Source organism: Salvelinus namaycush, chromosome 8 (assembly GCF_016432855.1).
Source record: "Salvelinus namaycush isolate Seneca chromosome 8, SaNama_1.0, whole genome shotgun sequence".
NCBI classification, from domain to species: Eukaryota; Metazoa; Chordata; class Actinopteri; order Salmoniformes; family Salmonidae; genus Salvelinus; species Salvelinus namaycush.
The window spans coordinates 53,426,939-53,447,076 of NC_052314.1; the positions used below are offsets into that span (position 1 = coordinate 53,426,939).

The following is a 20,138-nucleotide window of genomic DNA, read 5'->3' on the forward strand; positions in this document are numbered from 1 at the left end:
GAAATCTAAAAAAGGATTACAGTGCACCTTTTTTTTACACCAATTTTGGTTCCTTGGATGTTGTGGGAGCGTATGTTTTTGGTTTCCCATATATTTCCTGACCGTTAAAACGGAACGAAACGTTCTGAGAATGATAGTGAAAATTTCACCTGTTCTGGTAATGTTAATTTTTAGTTTGAATGGGGATTCTGAGAACGTTTCTCTATGGTTACCTGAACGTTTTGATAATGGAAATGATAGGTTATTTGAAGGTAATTAAATAACATTCAATAATACTTTTAATAACACTTCGGGCTTAGTACATTGCTTTGAACTCCAAGCACATATAGGACACATGGACATTCATTTGCTTAGGCATTAATCATGAAAAACATTTATTTTTTATGGTGGCATATTGTCAGTGAGATTCAAACCTTCTGGTCTCTTTCATTGGAATTAGTCCACTGCGCCACCAGGATGGAGCTACCATGCCAAGTTTTTGTCACTCATACAAAGCTGTTCATTTTTGTCTATTCAAACGGACCCTATTTCAAAGGAAACAAGCACTCATTAAGATCACATGTGGGAAATTAGTGGGCGTGGCCAACACACCCCAACACACTTAACAAGATAGAGGCTGGAGAGAGTTTTGTTGATGCTAAGAGCGGAATATACATGTTTTTAAATAATATTCTTAGAACGTTCTTTGAATGTTACTAATGTTTTGTTGTGGTTTTAATGGTAAGTTTTCTTAACGTTCTGAGAACATGACTTTAAATAGAACCATGAGGAAACTGTGAAGAAAACCATTATGCAGAACTCCCAAAATTCACACAGAAGAACATTTGTTTCATAACGTTCTCTGAACATTTTGAGAACATTACTTGAAGTAGATCCACGAGGAAACCTGTAGGAAAGGTTATGGGAAGGTTGTATCCAAAATAACCATAGAACAAACCACGCTCTTACCAAGCTCCAAGAAACACATGGTTCTCAGAACCACTGGGTAAGCACTGTAACTGCATTTTGAGGAGGACTTTTTCAGATTACAATTCAAACAGAAACTGAAATTGTATCCAACAAGCACAATGTGGGAATCCAAATTTGGAATAGATTGTGCATAGCAGCCTAGCAGGCATTGTAAATGTCAGTACACTTGTTCGTCACGGCAGGATTAAAATCACATTTTTCATAAACACCTCCGTTTCCTGAAAGTGTCATTTGATTACGAAGGGGCAGAGAAGGTTAATCAACATTCCTTTGGGACTTGCTTGAGGTCATCAGACAGATGTCACCTGATTTGTGCTTCTTTGATGCCACATTTCCATCTTTCAGGTGTTTCGTGTGCCGTACATGAAATGCCCTGCACTCAGTCATGTAACTGACCTTGGACCGCACGTTCCCTCGACACAATGACCCCCCACTCTCATGAATAGTAGCAGAGTTGGAGTTCAGAAAGATTGGCTACACACACACACACACACACACACACACACACAGACTGTTAATGGAAGAAGAAAGGGAGTTCAGAAATAATAGTGCACAAAACCATACCGTTGTCTATGAATCACACCAACCCATCGTTGTCGCATACTTTAATGGCTTTTGAAAAGAGAAAATGTTAAAGGGGTTGGACAAGGGGGGTGGATAATAACATATTGACCAAATGTTAACGGAGCAATCAGCCAGTCACAATCCATTACTAAAGAGCTTAACCAGAGCAGAAACTTTACTCAAACCCTTTGGCAATACCGTCCCACACATGCAAGCATCTGCACACACTCACGCACACACAAACACAATCTGGCTGGTGCACAGCTGACCATGTAAAGTAAAAATATACATTTTACACTTTTGTAAAGAAGAACAGGACTTTGAATCACTTACATGTGATACTATGAACACAGACACATCAATAGCACAATAATCGGTGGAGAATCATAATTCATTAACAAATTGCTACATATCTCAAAAGGAAAGTGCAGTCTTTTATGAGAAAGGCGTATACACGACAAAAATATGTGAACTATGAGTTAAGGCAATGTATCTCAGAAAGTACAGATCGAGAGAGGGAGAATTCACAATTAAGATCCCACATCACATTTACATCACAAAAACATCATATTACAGATGCTCATGCCTGATGTTAGCACCAACTCACACTATACCCTAGCGTCAACGTTCAAAACAAGAACAACTTCCATGAAACCAAACATTAACACAAACATGTAGCTATTCCCTCCGCAAGGCAATCAAACAAGCTAAGCGTTAGTATAGAGACAAAGTAGAGTTGCAATTCATCGGTTCAGACACGAGAGGTATGTGGCAGGGTCTACAGTCAATCACGGACTATAAAAGGAAAGTCAGCCCCGTCCCGGAACAGGATGTTCTGCTCCCAGACAGACTAAACAACTTCTTTGCTTGCTTTCGTGACAATACAGTGCCACTGACACGGCCCGCTACCAAAACCTGCGGGCTCTCCTTCACTGCAGCCGACGTGAGCAAAACATTTAAACGTGTCAACCCTCGCAAGGCTGCAGGCCCAGACGGCATCCCCAGCCGCGTCCTCAGAGCATGCGCAGACCAGCTGACGAGTGTGTTTACGGACATATTCAATCAATCTTTATCCCAGTCTGCTGTCCCCACATGCTTCAAGGGGGCCACCATTGTTCCTGTACCCAAGAAAGCTAAGGTAACTGAGCTAAATGACTACCGCCCCGTAGCACTCACTTCAGTCATCATGAAGTGCTTTGAGAGACTAGTCAAGGATCAGATCACCTCCACCTTACCTGACACCCTAGACCTACTCCAATTTGCTTACCGCCCCAATAGGTCCACAGACGACGCAATCGCAATCACACTGCACACTGCCCTAACCCATCTGGACAAGAGGAATACCTATGTGAGAATGCTGTTCATCGACTACAGCTCAGCATTTAACACCATAGTAACCTCCAAACTCGTCATCAAGCTCGAGACCCTTGGTCTCAACCCCGCCCTGTGCAACTGGGTCCTGGACTTCCTGACGGTCTGCCCCCAGGTGGGGAGGGTAGGTAACAACATCTCCACCCCGCTGATCCTCAATACTGGGACCCCACAAGGGTGCGTTCTCAGCCCTCTTCTGTACTCCCTGTTCACACACGACTGCGTGGCCATGCACGCCTCCAACTAAATCATCAAGTTTGCAGACGACACTGCAGTGGTAGGCTTGATTACCAACAACGACGAGACGGCCTACAGGGAGCAGGTGAGGGCCCTCGGAGTGTGGTGTCAGGAAAATAACCTCACACTCAACGTCAACAAAACAAAGGAGATGATCGTGGACTTCAGGAAACAGCAGAGGGAGCACCCCCCTATCCACATCGACGGGACAGTAGTGGAGAGGGTAGAAAGTTTTAAGTTCCTCGATGTACACATCACGGACAAACGGAAATGGTCCAACCACACAGACAGCGTTGTGAAGAAGGCGCAGCAGCGCCTCTTCAACCTCAGGAGGCTGATGAAATTCGGCTTGTCACCAAAAACACTCACAACCTTTTACAGATGTACAATCGAGAGCATCCTGTTGGGCTGTATCACCGCCGGGTACGGCAACTGCTCCGCACATAACCGTAAGGCTCTCCAGAGGGTAGTGAGGTCTGCACAACGTATCACCGGGGGCAAACTACCTGACCTCCAGGACACCTACACCACCCGATGTCACAGGAAGGCCAAAAAGATCATCAAGGACAACAACCACCCGAGCCACTGCCTGTTCACCCCGCTATCATCCAGAAGGCGAGGCCGAGAGACTGAAAAACAGCTTCTATCTCAAGGCCATCAGACTGTTAAACAGCCATCACTAACATTGAGTGGCTGCTGCCAACATACTGACTCAACTCCAGCCACTTTAATAATGGAAAAATGTATGTAATAAATGTATCACTAGCCACTTTAAACAATGCCACTTTTATATGTTTACATACCCTACATTACTCATCTCATATGTATATACTGTACTCTATACCATCCACTGCATCTTGCCTATGCCATTCGGCCATCACTCATTCATATATTTTTTTATGTACATATTCTTATTCATTCCTTTACACTTGTGTGTATAAGGTAATTGTTGTGAAATTGTTAGGTTAGATTACTCGTTGCATACTACTGCATTGTCGGAACTAGAAGCACAAGCATTTCGCTGCACTCGCATTAACATCTGCTAACCATGTGTATGTGACCAATAAAATTTGATTTGATTTGATGCTCACACTTCACCCGGTCCGCTCAACCTTCAAATGAATTAAGAACAAAACATTAACACAGACATATACAAATCTGTAATTCAAATGACCATCAGGTCTTGGTGGAAACGCTACTTGTTTTCTTTCACATACATTGGGTGTTCTTGATTTTGTTGCCCTACAATAGAATAGTCCCAAATGTGCAAACCCCACCCACCTGGTACTCCTGGTCAGCTAAATAAAATGGATACAAAGTATTTTAAAGAAAACAAATAAAATTGTATCCAAGGTCTGGTTCCCAGTACCATCAACAGTATTACAGAAGCCTTTGAGTGACTCATCTTGTCCACCAGCAGGCTCTCTCTGTAATTGAGCCTGCGGACGAGGTTACTCAGTGCCTAATTTCCATCAAGTGAACGCATATGTAGCATATAACCAGTAGCCTTCTCATAGACAGTGTCCCAAATAGCACCCTGTTCTACTTTAGTGCACTGCTTTTGACCAGGCCTATAGGGTCCCTTCCGTCAAGTATAGTTTCCCACTTTCTTCTTTCCCACAGTCCTGAACTCAATCACTTCTTAAAGTTACAGCCCAGCAACCAAATGAATGCTTGAGATTGTATTTTGAGAAGCAGCTGGATTTAGTCATTAATAATGATAACACTTTTCTTCTTTTTTTTTTGCAGAATGTTTTCAGTGTGATTTGAATCTATGAACTTCTGCTTTCTACCCATGGAATTAGTCAAATATGGGACAAGGATGGAGCTACCATACCATGTTTTAGTAACTCATACAAAGCTTGTCATTTTAGTCTATTCAAACGTACCCTATTTCAAAGGAAACAAGCACTCATTAAGTTTACATGTGGCCAATTAGTGGGCACGGCCAACACACCTAACAAGATAGAGGCGGGAGAGAGTTTTGTTGATGCTAAGAACGGAATGTATATGTTTTTAAATAATATACTTAGAATGTCATTTGAATGTTACTAATGTTTTGTTGTGGTTTTAATGGTAAGTTTTCTTAACGTTCTAAGAACATGACTTTAAATAGAACCATGAGGAAATTGGACAAAAAGGTTACGCTGGAGTACCAAAATTCCCACAGAAGAACATTTGTTTCTTAACGTTCTCTGAACATTTTGAGAACATTCCTTGAAGTAGATCCACGAGGAAACCTGTAGGAAAGGTTCTGGGAAGGTTGTATCCAAAATAACCATAGAACAACCACGCTCTTACCAAGCTCCAAGAAACACATGGTTCTCAGAACCACTGGGTAGGCACTGTAACTGCATTTTGAGGAGGACTTGTTCGGAATACAATTCAAACAGAAACTGAAATTGACCCCGCAACCACAATATGTGAATCCAAATTTGGAATAGATTGTGCATAGCATTGTAAATGTCAGTACACTTGTTCGTCACGGCAGGACTAAAATCACATTTTTCATAAACACCTCCGTATCCTGAAAGTGTCATTTGATTACGAAGGGGCAGAGAAGGTTAATCAACATTCCTTTGGGACTTGCTTGAGGTCATCAGACAGATGGCACCTTATTTGTGCTTCTTTGATGCCTCATTTCAATCTTTCAGGTGTTTCGTGTGCCGTACATGAAATGCTCTGCACTCAGTCATGTAACTGACCTTGGACCTCACGTTCCCTCGACACAATGACCCCCCACTCTCATGAATAGTAGCAGAGTTGGAGTTCAGAAAGATTGGCTACACACACACACACACACACACACACACACACAGACTGTTAATGGAAGAAGAAAGGGAGTTCAGAAATAATAGTGCACAAAACCATACCGTTGTCTATGAATCACACCAACCCATCGTTGTCGCATACTTTAATGGATTTTGAAAAGAGAAAGAGTTCAAACCAACAAGGGGGTTGGATAAGGAACATATTGACCAATTGTTCGGTTAACAATCAGCCAGTTATAATCCACTATTAAAGAGCTAAACCAGAACAGAAACTTTACACAAACCATCTGGCAATACCATCCCACACATTCAAGCATGTGCGCGCACTCACGGATACACACAAATTCGCACACGCATACACAATCTGGCTGGTGCAGGGCCGACCATGTAAAGTAAAAATATACATTTTACACTTTTGTAAAGAAGAACAGGACTTTGAATCACTTATATCTAATTCTACAAACACACATCTATAACACAATATTTGGTGGAGAATTCTAATTCATTAACAAATTGATAAATATCGCAAATGGAAAGTATAGCCTTTTATGAGAAAGGCGTGTACACAGCAAAAATATGTGCACTATGAGTTAAGGCAATGGATCTCAGAAAGCACAGAGAGATGGAGAATTCACAATTCAGATCCCACATCACATTTACATCACAAAACCATCATATTACAGATGCCCATGCCTGACGTTACCACCAACTCACACGATACCCTAGCGTCAACATTCAAAACATTCAAAACAAGAACAACTTCCTCGAAACCAAACATTAACACAAGCATGTTCAAATGTCAGGTTTAAACCACCATCATTATCATCTGTACACGTGAACATCATGTCACAGATGCTCACACTTTTACCCGGTTCACTCAACATTCAAATGAATTAAGAAGTAAACATTGACACAGACATGTGCAAATCTGTCATTCATATCACTATCAGGTCTTGGTGAAAACGCTGCTTGTTTTCTTTCACATACTTTAGACGCACTTGATTTACAATAGAATAGTCCCAAATGTGTAAACCTCACCCACCTGGCACTCCTGGTCAGCTAAATAAAATGGATACAAGGTATTTAAAAGAAAACAAATAAAATTGTATCCAAGGTCTGGTTACCAGTACCATCAACAGTATTACAGAACCCTCGGATGAGTGACTCATCTTGTCCACCAGCCGGCTCTCTCTGTAATTGAGCCTGCGAACGAGGTTACTCAGTGCCTAATTTCCAACAAGCTAATGCATAATATAACCAGTACCCTTCTCATTATAGAAAGTGTCTGTCTCGTCCTGACCTTAGTTCCTTTTTTATGTCTCTATTTTGGTTTGGTCAGGGCGTGAGTTGGGGTGGGCATTCTATGTTTTTCATTCTATGTTTTGTTCTGTGTGTTGTATTTCTATGTGTTTGGCCTGGTATGGTTCCCAATCAGAGGCAGCTGTCAATCGTTGTCTCTGATTGAGAACCATACTTAGGTAGCCTGTTCCCACCTGTGTTTGTGGGTAGTTGTTTCCTGTTTTGTGTTGTGTCACCTTGCAGGACTGTTTTGATTTTCGTTGTTTCACTTTTGTTATTTTGTATTCAGTGTTCAGTTGTAATAAATTTAACATGGACACGTACCACGCTGCATTTTGGTCCGATCTTTCCTATTCCTCGTCCGAAGAAGATCATGATCGTGACAGTATCCCAAATAGCACCCTGTTCTACTTTAGTGCACTACTTTTGACCAGGCCTATAGGGTTCCTTCCGTCAAGTATAGTTTACCACTTTTTTCTTTCATATATTTATCCAACTGAACGCACATATATATATATTGATTTAATTAGGCAAGTCAGTTAAGAACAAATTCTTATTTACAATGACGGCCTACCCCGGCCAAACCCAGACAACGCTGGGCCAATTGTGCGCCGCCCTATGTGACTCCAAATCACAGCCAGATCTGATACAGCCTGGATTCAAACCAGGGACTGTAATGATGCCTCTTGCATTGAGATGCAGTGCCTTAGACCACTGCACCACTCGGGAGCCCATTTATACATTTATGCTCTGGTACTTTGGCAACTAGTATTTTTTAAAGTATTTTTTTTTTTACCTTCCGCTTTGGGCTGGATGTGTCAATATGTATACATACAGTACATAAATAATCTATGAGCAGAATTATTTTATGTCAATTAGCCACGAAATCCTTAGTTTGAAAGGGACTGTTTTCTGGAAGCTGTGCGGCGGCATTTTCCCTACATTTACCCCCACGTGGGCCAGCCCTCTAGCAGTTTCCGGCCAATGAGCTTCAGCCCCTCGCCATTTGAGTGACAGCTAGCAAGAATCACACACAGCAGAGCGAGAGACAGCAATGGCGCGGTGCACATATCTGCACAATTTCCGGGGACCACAAAAGGGCCGGAGAATATCTTTAATAGCTATCACCATGTGTGCAGCCAGCTGTCCATGTTTCAATTTGTATCTTATACAGGGACTGCCAGCAGATTTAGGGTGGAAATGTCTGCGGTAAAAGATCTTCACCCCACCTCCATTACTTCATCCCTGTCGACGAGCATATTGAGTATACACCTTCCGTCAAGTACAGCTTTCCTCTTTCCCCCGGTCCTGAACTCTATCAGATCTCAAAGGTTCGGTCTGTTACTTTCGTTCACAGTCAATGGTTAAAAGCGCTGCCCCGCCACGTGTTTGTAAACTTCAGGAGTGGATCTCGGCAAATGTACAGAACCTGCTACGGAGTTACTGAAATTCTGTGGGTCACCTTCAGTTACATTTGCCGAGCGAGGCCCAACGCCACAGTATACAAACGTGCAGGGATAGCACTTCCGACTGGAAGTGAAAGTTACAGATTGTTCCGTCAAACTCTAGCTCCATCAGCCCCTCGCCTTCCTGCAACTCCCCGACAGCAGCAGTGAAACTCGGGGAGGGGAATGTGGCACTCACAGTCTTCATCCTCACTGGTTAGATAGTTCTGTCTTCAACAACAATGAAATAAAAAGCTGGCAGGGACACACCACAACACTTAATAATCTGTGTGCAGTGGGCGATCGGTGGGAATGAAGACCATATCATTTTTTTTAGGAACGCATTATGGAGTAAACAGCAGCTGTTGAAATGACACAATTCCAAGGTGTTGTCACTGCCTTTTGATGTCCAATGTCGGATATAATTAGGATATAACTATCTGTGAATTATTTAGAAAGCGAGGCAAAATAGACAGAACAAAAAAAAGAGGCAGAGAAGTTTTGCAGGTTGTGGTGCAATGCGGTCCCGAGACAAAGCAGAACTGTCTATGCCGCGACAATACTGTTCTGCTAATATATACTGAGTGTACGAAACATTAAGGACACCTGCTCTTTCCCTGGCATAGACTGACCAGGTGAATCCAGGTGAAAGCTATGATCCCCTTATTGATGTCACTTGTTAAATCCACTTCATTCGATGTAGATGAAAGGGAGGAGACGTTAAAGAAGGATGTTTAAGCCATGAGACAATTGAGAAATGAATTGTGTGTGTCTGCCATTCAGTGCCTTTGAACAAGGTATGGTAGTACACACAGTTTCCCGTGTGTATCAAGAATGTTCCACCACCCAAAGCACATCCAGCCAACTTGACACAACTGTGGGAAGCATTGGAGTCAACATGGGCCAGCATCCCTGTTGAACGCTTTCGACACCTTGTAGAGTCCATGCCCCGACGAACTGAGGCTGTTCGGAAGGCAAAAGGGGGGGTGTAAACTCAATATTAGAAAGGTGTCCTTAAATGTTTTGTACACTCAGTGTATACAGTATATGCTAACAGAGTAGTTGCTGGTTTGGGTGTTGCATTTGTTGCTAGACCTCCCCAACCCCTACTCCTATCCATGTGAGACATTTCTTCCTGAAGGTGGCGCTGTCATGAAAGTTTAAAGATCTCACATTTCCTGTTCAAGAGCCCCCACTGTCTTTGGCTAACAACGTAGTCCTTCAACAGGACTCACCACCAAATGCAGCAACTTTACACATCTTTAATTGTCAAAAAAACACTCAATCATTCACTCAATCCCAACCCAAATGCCTTCTGGTAGTTGTAGTTAACTGACAGCTACTATAGGCTCCACTGATAAGATGTCTGTTTTACTGGCATGTCTAGCGGAGAAAAGGGCATGCCTGTCTTTAGGAGGCTGGTGAGAGGACGAGGAGTGGCTTGGTCGAGAAGAGGCGTGGCTCGGGTGTGAAGAGGCGTGACTCGGCCGAAAACCGGTGCGGCTCTCCGCCCAGGCGGCTCTGTGGCAGGGTGCGCAGGAGGGCCGAGCCACCAGCACCGGCCCCACCCGTCCACGCCCCCTCCTCTGGCACATGCCCAATAGCAGCCTTAGCTCCTGGCGGAAGGCGGGGTTCAGACAACAGTAAATGAAGGGATTGTAACACGTTGAGCTCATCGCCAGCCAATGAAAACAGAAATACAAGGCATTGGATGACTGAATGGCCTGGCTGGAGAGAAGCACCACGTAACAGTTCAGAGGGAACCAGCATACCGCGAACACCCCAACAACCGCCAACAACATAGCCAGGGTGCGCCGCCGCTTCCGCCGCTGCACAGCGAACTGCGCAGTGGTGGTGTCCCCGATAGTGTTACGGCGCCACAGGCGGCGTGCCACGGTTGAGTAGGCGGCGGTGATGATGAGGAGGGGTAGGACGTAGAGGAGGATGAAGGTGAGGAGGTCGATGCACTGCCAGTAGACGTCAGAGGGCTCGGGGAAGTCGGGGACACAAAGGCTGCGCACCTTCTCCTTACTGAGAGAGGGGGGGGGGGTGAAGAGGAGAGAGAAGGGAGAGGCAGTGAGAAGGAGGGGAAGATGGGGGAGAGTGAGAAGGAGAATGGAAGGAGGGAGAGAGAGGAGAACGAGAGAGAGCCCATAACCAGCTATGAGTATAGCACAGGGAAGAATACACTCATGAAAAGTCAACAAGAGAAACAGCAACAATATTGGAAACCCCAAAACAAAACGTCTAATGAGAAATGTAGTGAGAGGGAGAGTGAGAGAGGCTGGAGGGAAGAGAGACGTGTGAGAGAATAATACCTTGTGGGTATTGTGTACACAAAGGTGGTGTTTGGTTGATCAATATAGTGTGTGTGTACCTGTGCACGGAAGTGTAGTGTTTGTTCTATCGATTTATTGTGTGTGTGGGGGGGGGGGGGGGGGTACCTGTACACAAAGGTAGAGTGTGTGCGTGTGTATTTGTGTGTGTGTGTACCTGTACACGAAGGTTAGGAGCTTCTGGTAGATAGCATGAGGCAAGGAGAAGCAGCTGGCCATGACCCAGATGAGAATCACACACACAACGCCGCGAGTCGGGGACATGCGGGGCCTCAGAGGGTGGAGAATGACCTGCACACAGTGTTTTTTTCAGGCCGCATTATACACACCAGGCCGCACTCATTCTCCAAGACACACACTCCGTTACACACACCTGCTGCTATTCTCTGTTACACACTCCTTCCTCCCTTACAAGCCACACTTTTGGTTTGGGAGAAAAAAATCATACTCAAACTCAGCTTGAGCTCTGTAGCGCATTGATACATAGTAGACTCATATCCAATACAACTCTATGTAAAACAACTTATTGTGAAAACCATCAAACATGAATTATATTGAAAGGATAGACTACAGCAGACGCCAGAAAATAACATACTTGTCCCTATAGCTTGGAAGCTGTCTCTCAAACTATGACCATAAACCAATAAATGTATGTTACATCAATTGTCATGCTCCATTGAAATAGAAATACATTTCTAGGGATAGGTCTATGTGGACACAACAACAGAATAGTTGGCTTTTGTTGCCTGTATCAAACTGTCAGCCTGGTGATTGGTGACTCACTAGTAACAATCTGACAATTAGCGAGTCTATTTGATACACCTCTTGAGCTAAGGCAGCATTGCCGCGTGGACAGCTCCCCTTTGCGCTTTCGAGTGCTAACGCTTGACCCACTTTCCTAACAGCTGTCCTTTACAGATTTTAATTTGACTAGACTAAGCAAACTGCAACACTTTAATTAGACGAAGCACATACACGACATTCACGAGTTGTATGCATGACTGTTAGCCTACCTGGCGTCTGTCCAGCGCGATTGCCGTGAGAGTGAGTGTGGATACGTGTAGGGAGCAGTACTGGACGAACCGGCTGATGTGGCACATACCCTTCCCGAACCCCCAGCTGCTGTTCACAAAGCGAACCTGAGGGAGACCACACAGGCATGTTGTCGAGGGCGTTTTTTACTGGCATGATGGAGTGATGAAAGGCTGGAGCTTTCCTATCCATACGCGTAATAGATTGATTTAACACTGACAGATCACCCTCACTCTCATTATCCAAACCATTTGTGAATAATTGGTTAAAAGGGATTTAAAACCTATTCCTTCTTCCCCTTCCTGAGATAACCACTGATCTACCATGATGAAAAAGGTAACAGTAAAATATTACATTTTTATACCGCAAGAATCTCAAAGACGCTCTTAAAACAACAAAAGATCGAAGATGTGTGCGTGTAGTCATATGTGATGCTTGTGCCTGTGTGCGAATCGCACCAAAGTAAAGGGCATGTTGAGCAGCGTGATGAGAATGTCTGCCACCGCGAGGTTAATGATGAACAGGCTCGTGGCGGAGTGCATCCGCTTGTTCTTGATCACCACGTGACACACCAGCGTGTTTCCGAACAGCGAGATGACAATGATGACAGAGTAAGCCACGACCAGTAGGGATTTCACGGTCCCGTTCTGGGACTCTCCCCCGTAGCGCTTTTTTCCCGCCATGGAGCGCCAGTCCGCGAGCGTGCCCTCGTCCAGGTCCAGCGAGAAGACATTTGTCCGGTTGGACGTGTACGGGTCTGACAGGTTCAACAGCCCTTCTGCATCCACAAATAGAACCCCGCCGATAACGGTTGAGTTGTTGTATTCCCGTGCCCCCAACCCGTAGGGGTTGGCGGCCAAATAGGTGAGGGACAGCCACAGACACGCACCTCGCATGTCTGCGGGTGATTGGGACTTCCAATCACCGGACTTCCTCGAGCGCATCAGTAGCGGCGCGAGGAGAGGGGGACATTGCTTTCTCTGTGCAGATACTGGAGGAGATATAATGCGCGCGATGTGTTGGCAGCACTTTTAAACTGGTGCTGCATGCGCGCGCAGTGTGTGTGTGTGTGTGTGTCAGATATTAGCGGCTCAATGCTTGTTTGTTCACGCTGAGAGAAGAGAAACGAAGCATTGAGATAGAGTGAGAGAGGTGGGGGAAAGTGGGACTGAAGGAAGAGAGAGAGATCAAAGTATGAACGCTTACATGTTTACTTTTACAATGATCGATGAGGTACAGCAAGCAGTGTTCTGTGACTCTTTGTTGCTCATGGTCTGATAAAACAGCTCTAGCTCTTTCACCTTTCACCGCCGATGCGGAAGTGTGGTCGATTGAGAGACATCCAATGCAACAACAAAAAATATCTCTAGTTCAAACTGACAGATTTATATGGAGATTGTTATATTATTCTAATTCAATTTCCGCGGTGCGCGGACATCGACTCTAGGGGGGTTTAAGCTGGTTGCGGGATCTCTGCCCTCCTCTCCTGATCGTGTAACTTGATTACTAAGGGAGAGAGAAGGTTAATTTCCTTTCTTTGCAGTGACTGAAGGGCCAGGTTAGTCTCTGTCTCTCTGTCTCTCGCGCGCGCTCAATTCAATTTCAATTCAAAGGGATTTATTGGCATGGGAAACATAGATAAACAAAAGTGAAATAAACAAAAAATGAACAGTAAACATTAAACTCACAAAAGTTTCAAAGGAATAGAGACATGTCAAATGTCATAATAGGGCTATATACAGTGTGTAAATAGTTCAAGTACAAAAGGGAAAATAAATAAACATAAATATGGGTTGTATTTACAATGGTGTTTGTTCTTCACTGGTTGCCCTTGTAGCAACAGGTCACAAATATTGCTGCTGCGATGGCTCACTGTGGTATTTCACCCAATATATATGGGAGTTTATCAAAATTTGATTTGTTTTCGAATTCTTTGTGGGTCTGTGTAATCTGAGGGAAATGTGTCTAATATGGTCATACATTTGGCAGGAGGTTTGGAAGTGCAGCTCAGTTTCCACCTCTCTCTCTCGCTCGCTTCTTAGAAAGATTCTGAATTATTAAAATGCAATTTCATTAAAATTCAAAGCACCCCTTGGCAGAGAACTTGATAGCTAATCGCAATTAAATCAGCAAGATTCATTGGCCACCCATTTATTATGATTGAGACAGCCCACACACGCACGTAAACTGTTAAACATCGTCTTTCAGAGAGCCGGATTCTATGGCAGGGATCATCAATTAGATTCAGCCACGGGAGGATTTTTTCTTTGAGCAGATGGTCAGGGAGCCGGAACATAATTACAAATAATTTGGAGACTGCAAATTGACCGCAAGAAGCCCAAACAGATTTGACTAAAACATAATAATGTCAAACCTTGCTTACACGTGCAGTATACTATCACATACACTGAGTACACAAAACATTAGGAACACCTTCCTAATACTGAGTTGCACCCTCTTTGCCCTCAGAACAGCCCCAATTTGTTGGGACATGGACTCTACAATGTGTACAAAGCATTCCACAGGGATGTTGGTCCATGTTAATTCCAATGCTTCACCCATTTGTGTCATGTTGGCTAGATATCCTTTGGATGGTGGACCATTCTTGATACACACAGGAAACTGTTGAGCATGAAAAACACAGCGCCGTTACAGTTAAACAATCCTTATTTAACCGGGTCTACACTGATTGAAGTGGATTCAACAAGTGACATCAATAAGGAATCATAGCTTTCACCTGGATTCACCCGGTCAGTCTGATTTGCTGTTGTTTTTACAACCTTTCATATCCAAAAAAAGGTTCATAAAACGTATTTATCTGCCGGTAAACTCTGCATGCTTTTCAAGTCTTGGTGGTAGAAAAACGTAAAATATTATCGGTTGACTTCAGGTTTAGCCTACTTCACATGATGGTTATTATATCAATATTTACACATAAATGTGTTTCCACTGCAATTGTTGCATAATCTGTTTCACCAACCAGGTTTCCGTCCAACCTTTTTATTCAAGTAAATTACATGTCGGATAAACAAGGTGGGATATTTTGTGTCAGGAACATTTGTTATGCGTAAAATGTCATTGGAAATGCTTTTATTCGCAAATAGTGATATAAAAACCATCATATCTAAGTAAACTTGAAGTCACGCGATGACATGTTGTATGAGTCGTCAGGAATTAAAGTTTATTTGGATACAGATTAAATAAATTATGATGAACTTCACAGGGTGTTGAAAGTGCAAGGTAATGAGCTTGATGCTGCTTTCAAATAAATATCGAGGGTCTTAATCTGGTGACATGATCATCGATGCTTGGCTGCCATTTGACAAATTAAAAATAATCTCACTCTTTAGTCCCTAATAATCTCATCATGTAGACCAGGGGTAGGCCTACTCAACTCTCTGGTCTAAATCAGTCCCAAATTTGAAGGGAACAATGAAAAAATGGCACTGGCTTCGAGGTCCAGAGTTGAGCTTGAGTGATGTAGGCTATATGTGCGCTCTAGCCAACAGCACTGTATCTTCGCGCTGTTGGCTAGAGCGTACATGCCAATACCGGAGTGGACACACTCGTTATATAACACAAACATTTTTTTTGTGAGAAAACCATCAGTAGAGTTGAAAATGCGATGGAAACCCATTTAACATATATATTTTTAATTCGGTACATTGAAATGTAAACACAAAATAAATTTTTATGTGCACAGTCTTTTATCAAGTCACTTTGATGGAAACATGTTAGGTGGGAAAATACGAATATTTTTTTTTAATGCGGATTTGAGAATATTCGCATGAAAATCTGTCGCCAATTGGATGGAAACCTAGCTGCCAATGCAATTTTTCCCCCAACCCTTTCCTCACAATTATCTCTTCTTTTGCCATTTTAACATTTTGCCAACAAATTTGCTGTTTCATTCAGGCCAGTCATTAGTTTTCTTATGCGTCAAGTAAAATTCATCAGCATGAAATGGTTGGATGGAAACTTGGTTAGAAGCTAGGTTTCCATCTAATTGGCAACAGATTTTCATGCGATTATTCTCAAATCTGCATAAAAACAATATGCGCATTTTCCCACCGAAGATGTGTTTCCATCAAATGGACTTGTTGCAGATAACAGGCTGTGGATGATGAAGTAGTGCACATAAAAATACCTTTTGCGGTTAAATTTCCATGTACCGAATACAGAATACACGTTAAATGGGACATTCACATTTTCAACTCTACTGATAGTTTTCTTATAAATTAAAATGTGCGTTATATAGGTAGTGTGCCCACTGGTATTGACACGTGCGCTCTAGCCAACAGCTCGCAGATACAGTGCAGGTATAGCCTACATCAGGGATGGGCAACTGGTAGCTCCCCTTTTGAATGCCCCCTGGCTGCTTCCCTTTAGAAGTGCCATTTGGGACGCACGAATTGACATTAATCACCTGAAGGGTAAACACGTGGGGATAAAAGCGGAGGATTACTGAAAACGCCTTCCAAGTGCCGGGAAAATTGAAAAAGTAGGCTATGCGAAGGTGTGACGCACGACTGCGCAGCATTCAATTCACGCCCAGAAAAGCAAAGGCTCAATTAGACCTGGAATAAATGTTAACCTAATTATGTAAATTATACGACTGACAGCAGTAGTCATAATAAGTGTGTGCGTGTGTGTGCGTGCGTTCGTGCGTATGCGCTAAGAGAGAGTATGTGTGCATGTGTGTAGAGGTGTGTGTTTATCGAGGGGACTGAGGTGAACTGCGTCACATGCAATTTTCTCCTGCTCTGAGAAATGTAATTTCAGCCAGAGATACTTAATTAGAGAATCAGAGATAGACATAATAACCACAGCATGACTGTATAAACTAAGCCACCCAGGGGTGGACTGGGTTCAGCCCTGGAATTTCAGCCACACCAGCCTTTTATCAGGTACTGCAGGAATATCTACCCAAGGGAGGCTGTGCACTTCAGTTGTGGGTGGAATATTATTTGCTTTCTTTCAATACATTTGCTGTGCTTGTTTTGGCTTACCTGATGTGCTGGGTGGGCAGGCTTTGCTCTTTTTTGGACTACTCAATTTGTTGCATTACACCAGGCAGTCTAAGATAAGCTCGACAAATGTATTTAGTAGACAGCAACCAGTGATTTCTGTACTTCCTATGTTTATTGCTGTCTTTTGGCCTTTTGGCCAGGCTGCTGTAATCAAGATCAGGTTAAAAATGGTAGGGGAGAGTGAGGTGAGTTGTGCCATTTTTTACATTCAGCATCACTCCGTCAAGGGAAATATAGTATTCTTTCAAAAAAGATATATCTACAAATATTTCAGGATGTTGTGTATCCCTGGAAATAGTCAGAATTCATTTAAACATTGCAGTTTTGAAAACATAGCTTGTCCAAAAAAAGTGGTCTCTTGGGGTAAGTTGAGCCACAGCCGGACAGTGGAAGTTACTCTGCCCAGGGGTGGACTGGGACAAAAATTCAGTCACACCAGCCTTTTGTCTACCAATGGCATGCCCTCTTTTTGTGAGAGATTACACAGGTGACTCAAAACACTTCAAAAGTATACATAAAGTATAAATAGCGCTCACTTTAGATTAGGGACTGCAAAATGACTTTACTAATGATTAGTAAATGGTTTATTAATGTGGGAGTAATGATTAATAGAGGTATTATATAAGCCTATGGGCATCTATAACAGCCTAACTACATATTTCAAATGAGTACATGTCAAGTGTTCCCCTCTGTCCATTTAGCTAAGTGTTTAAATATTAGGCTACATATAATTCAATATAAGAAAACAGTGAGAGAGAAGGAGAGACTGCCAGTTCCTCTCACTCTCCCTCTCTTGTTCTCTCTCTCTCGCAGTGCATGCTGGGATTTTTGTGTGTGAGTTTGAGTGTTTGCTGTGGAGGGCTCTGTCCTAACTTATTTTCTTGATTCTCTCCTTGGTCTTTTCTTTCAATTTACATTTTCTGTGGCGGAGAGTTAATGCACTGTTTGTTTTAGCGGTACCCACTGTTTTTTCAAAGTTAGGGTGGAAGAGGACAGAGTTTTAGTTTCCTGGGGTTTGGAAGGTGTGGTCTGCGTGATGACTTCTCAGCCTAGCGCGGAGGAGATGCTGTCGTTATGGCATGGATTCAGGTGTGTTCCTGAGAATGAAGTTAAGGTTCTGCTCGCGGTCGGTGAACAGGTAGGAGCTGAAATGATACATTCTGCTTCCAGAATGAACAAAGTTGTGGTTGTGTTCATGAAAATAGCAAATTTGGTGAGTAGGCTCATTGCTAGTGGAATATTTGTACGGGGTGTGTTGGTGGTGGTAGTTGCAAATGTGCCTCTGTTTATTGTGGATGATCAAATCAGCAAAGAGCAGAGTCGTTTTGGTAAGTTTGCTAGTGGTTTTCGTGTACTGTTGGCAGGTTTTCAGGCAGATGCCGTTAAGCATGTTGTTTTATTCTGGAGGCATGTGTTCATGTTTCTGAATAACAATGAGCAACAGCTAAATGTGCATTTGAAAGTGAGGCATGGGGAGAGGCTCTACACAGGGTTTGCCAGAACAGATAGTCTATGGTGTTTTGAGTGAGGGGATTTAGGTCATAAGAGCTTTGTGTGCCCACATAAAGGCCGTAGACAAGGTGAGGGTACATGCGCCATTGGGGGAAATCGAGGTCAACGTGCAGGAGGCAATGAGACGTGGGCAGCAGAAGCTGGGCCTAGTCATGCCAGGGATGGTGGTGTAGATGAGGCTGGACCAAGTCAGGCTAGAGATGGTGGGGTAGCTGGGATTTTGGGGATTTTTGAGTTTTGCTATTGGTCTCTTTCTTTGCTGGCTTTTCTCCCACTTCTTATCAAGACTCTTCGGGTAGGCGCGCTTATTATAAATGGCGCCAGAGATGCTGGAAAGAGGAGTGTGTAAAACAAAAAAAGAGTACAGGGTTGCTTCTGCAGGAGACACATAGTGATGTGGTGAATGAGGTCAATCGGGAGCTCTGGTGGAAAGGGACATGTGTGTTAGTGCAGGGGTGGCAGTCCTTTTTGTACTGGGTCTGTCTGTAAAAATGTGCTCCTCGAAGGAGGTGTGTAGGGGTAGGCTGCTTATAGTAAAAGCAGAAATTAACAACATGGGTTTTGTCTTTATAAATGTGTATGCGCCTAACACAGGGAGAAAGAGTGGGGTTCTATTTGAGTGTCTTAGACAGGAACTCTCACAGGTAGCGCCTGAGGAGACGCTGGTGGTCGGAGGGGACTGGAACTGTACAATGGATTTTGAGAAAGACAGAAATGGGGAGGAGCCTCATTCAGGGTCAGAGGGAGTGTTAAGGGACATCATTAATCAGTTCGACCTAGTGGATGTTTGGAGAACTAAACATCCTGACACAAGACAGTATACATGGGTGAAGGTCTTTGGGGCTCGGGTGAGTGCAGCCCGACTTGACCGTTTTTACATATCCAGGAATCAGAGCAATAAGCTGTTGGGCGCTACCATTCTCCCGGTGGGTATTTCGGATCACCACATAACCATGGCTAGGCTGTCTATTTCACCAGGGCCTCGGCATGAATCCTATTGGAAGTTTAATGTTAAGCTCTTACAAGATGCCACTTTTTGCTCAGATTTCCAGATTTTTTGGGAAAGGTGGGGGCAGCAAAGAGAGGAGTATATGTCTCTGAGTCAATGGTGGGATGTGGGAAAAGTCCAAATTCGGCTTTTCTGTCAACAGTCTACAGCTCTCTCATCCTCAGAGGCTAGGAGAGTATTGGGGGAACTCGAGCGTAGTATTAGTGAGATGGAGGTAGAGATGGTGGGGCAAGGCAATGTAGTCCTCCAGGCTAATTTAGCTTAATTACGTAGAGACCTGGGAAGTTTTTTCCAGGTTAAAGCAAAGGGAACACTTGTAAGAGCTAGGTTCTCCTTGCTCAAGGACACTCCCAGATCCTTCTTCTTTGGTTTGGAAAGACAGAGCGGTGAAGTCAAGGGCATGCATTGTCTACGGCTGTCTGATGGGCGGGTGACCTCTGTGGTGGGGGAGATGCGGGAGTGGACTGTGGAGTTTTATACTGAGTTGTATAGGGCAGAACTGTGTGATCCTATGTGTGCTCAGGTCTTGTTTGCAGAACTCCCTAAGCTCTCTCTGGCACAGA

General features: G+C 43.6%; 1 protein-coding gene across 1 annotated transcript; it reads right to left on the reverse strand.

Annotated features, from left to right (window-relative positions):
• Positions 1-9,984: 9,984 nt before the first annotated feature.
• LOC120052186 (probable G-protein coupled receptor 83) lies at positions 9,985-12,920 on the reverse strand. Its single transcript, XM_038999020.1, has 4 exons — positions 12,483-12,920; positions 12,006-12,131; positions 11,150-11,283; positions 9,985-10,687 (listed from the first exon to the last, which is right to left on the reverse strand). Exons 1-4 carry the CDS (start codon positions 12,918-12,920, stop codon positions 9,985-9,987), a joined length of 1,401 nt encoding a protein of 466 aa, XP_038854948.1.
• Between the last annotated feature and the right edge of the window lie 7,218 nt (positions 12,921-20,138).

Excerpts from the sequence above, each read along its gene's own strand:
- LOC120052186 (XM_038999020.1), bottom strand. The coding sequence starts at position 12,920 with ATGCGAGGTGCGTGTCTGTGGCTGTCCCTCACCTATTTGGCCGCCAAC. Across the intron at positions 12,132-12,482 it reads TCAACATGCCCTTTACTTTG|GTTCGCTTTGTGAACAGCAG; the intron begins GTGCGATTCGCA and ends GGTCTCCCTCAG. Across the intron at positions 11,284-12,005 it reads TCGCGCTGGACAGACGCCAG|GTCATTCTCCACCCTCTGAG; the intron begins GTAGGCTAACAG and ends CACTGTGTGCAG.